The sequence below is a fragment of the Cebus imitator genome, unplaced genomic scaffold (assembly GCF_001604975.1).
Source record: "Cebus imitator isolate Cc_AM_T3 unplaced genomic scaffold, Cebus_imitator-1.0 Scaffold64, whole genome shotgun sequence".
NCBI classification, from domain to species: domain Eukaryota; kingdom Metazoa; phylum Chordata; class Mammalia; order Primates; family Cebidae; genus Cebus; species Cebus imitator.
Window position 1 is genome coordinate 2,507,624 of NW_016107379.1, and position 1,206 is coordinate 2,508,829.

Sequence of the window (1,206 nt, forward strand, 5' to 3'; positions counted from 1 at the left end):
GTTGACCAGGCTGGTCCTGAACTCCAGACCTCAGGTGATTCACCCACCTCAGCCTCCCAAAGTGCTAGAATTAGAGGTGTGAGCCACCATGCCCAGCTGCATATCACTTTCTTATCGGATACTCCGTAGGTAGTCTGGTTACCAAGAAAGAGTCATGGTGATCAAGTTTTTTTGAAAAAACTACTTGTCATGTGTGGACACCAAACCATTCTTTTCAGCAGAGTATTGGAGTGATATGTATAATAATGTGGTATGCATTGGGGATATAGCTGTGAGCAAGACACACTTGATCCATGCTCTCAAGGACCTTTGGTCTAGCCATCTAGTTCAGTAGTTGGCAGACTTTTTCTGTAAAGGACCGGACAGTGAATATTTTAGGGTTTGCAGGCCCTATGTTCTTAGCTGCAAATACTGAATTCTGCCGTTGTGATACAAAAGTAGCCACAGACACTATGTAAATAAGTGAGTGTGGCTATGTTCCAATAAAACTTCCTTACAAAAACAGTCAGTGGACTTGATTTGGCCTGCAGGTTGTAATTTGCCGACTCTTGGTCTGGTTCATTTGTTTCTTGGTCTCTGTCTCTCTTTCGTGCTCTTATATTCATAGCAGCAATTTTCATAAAGAGTCCCACTGATTGATTTGTTACAGTTATGTAAGGTAAGATAGTAGAAAAACTGAATCTTGTACTACTGATAAAAGCTAGCTCCTGTATTTTCTTTTGCTCTTTTATCCAGGACATTTTATTTCCTTACATCGAAAAAAATGTTAAAGAGTATCTGCAGACACATTGGGAAGAAGAGGAGTGCCAGCAGGATGTCAGTCTTTTGAGGAAACAGGTTGGGACATTTCTATCTTACATTCCCAAGTGTCTTAGAAATGAGGGTACCTGAAGATTTAGAATATGCTCTGAGCATATTGTAAACTAAGTGCCTTGGTTTGTTAGGGGATGGAGGCTGCGGTGACAGTGAGTTGCCTGCTTAGGAATTCACAGTACAATTAAAGGCTGGATTGTGTTTGTTGTTTCTAGAGTTGCTCTTTTTTTTTTTTTTTTTTATATTTTTTTTTTTTTTTTTTTTTTTTTTTCTTTTTTGTTTTTGCTTTTTTGCTAATGTAAACAAAAGAGGTTTGACTTACAAAATTTCTAATCAGATATTTAACTGTCTAACTGTCCTTTAGCTGTAACTGGGGTTTTCTTTTTTTTTTTT

General features: G+C 38.1%; 1 protein-coding gene across 4 annotated transcripts in view; it reads left to right on the top strand.

Moving 5' to 3' along the window:
* Positions 1-1,206, top strand: part of ENOPH1 (enolase-phosphatase 1) — a 38,355-nt gene that overhangs the window by 20,500 nt on the left and 16,649 nt on the right. For 2 of the 4 annotated variants that reach the window (XM_017530222.1, XM_017530224.2), the window contains exon 2: positions 736-837. The exons of the other annotated variants lie outside the window; for them this stretch is intronic. In XM_017530222.1, the coding sequence (XP_017385711.1) occupies positions 736-837 (102 nt within the window). The remainder of the gene's footprint in view (positions 1-735; positions 838-1,206) is intronic. 4 annotated transcript variants of the gene reach the window in all.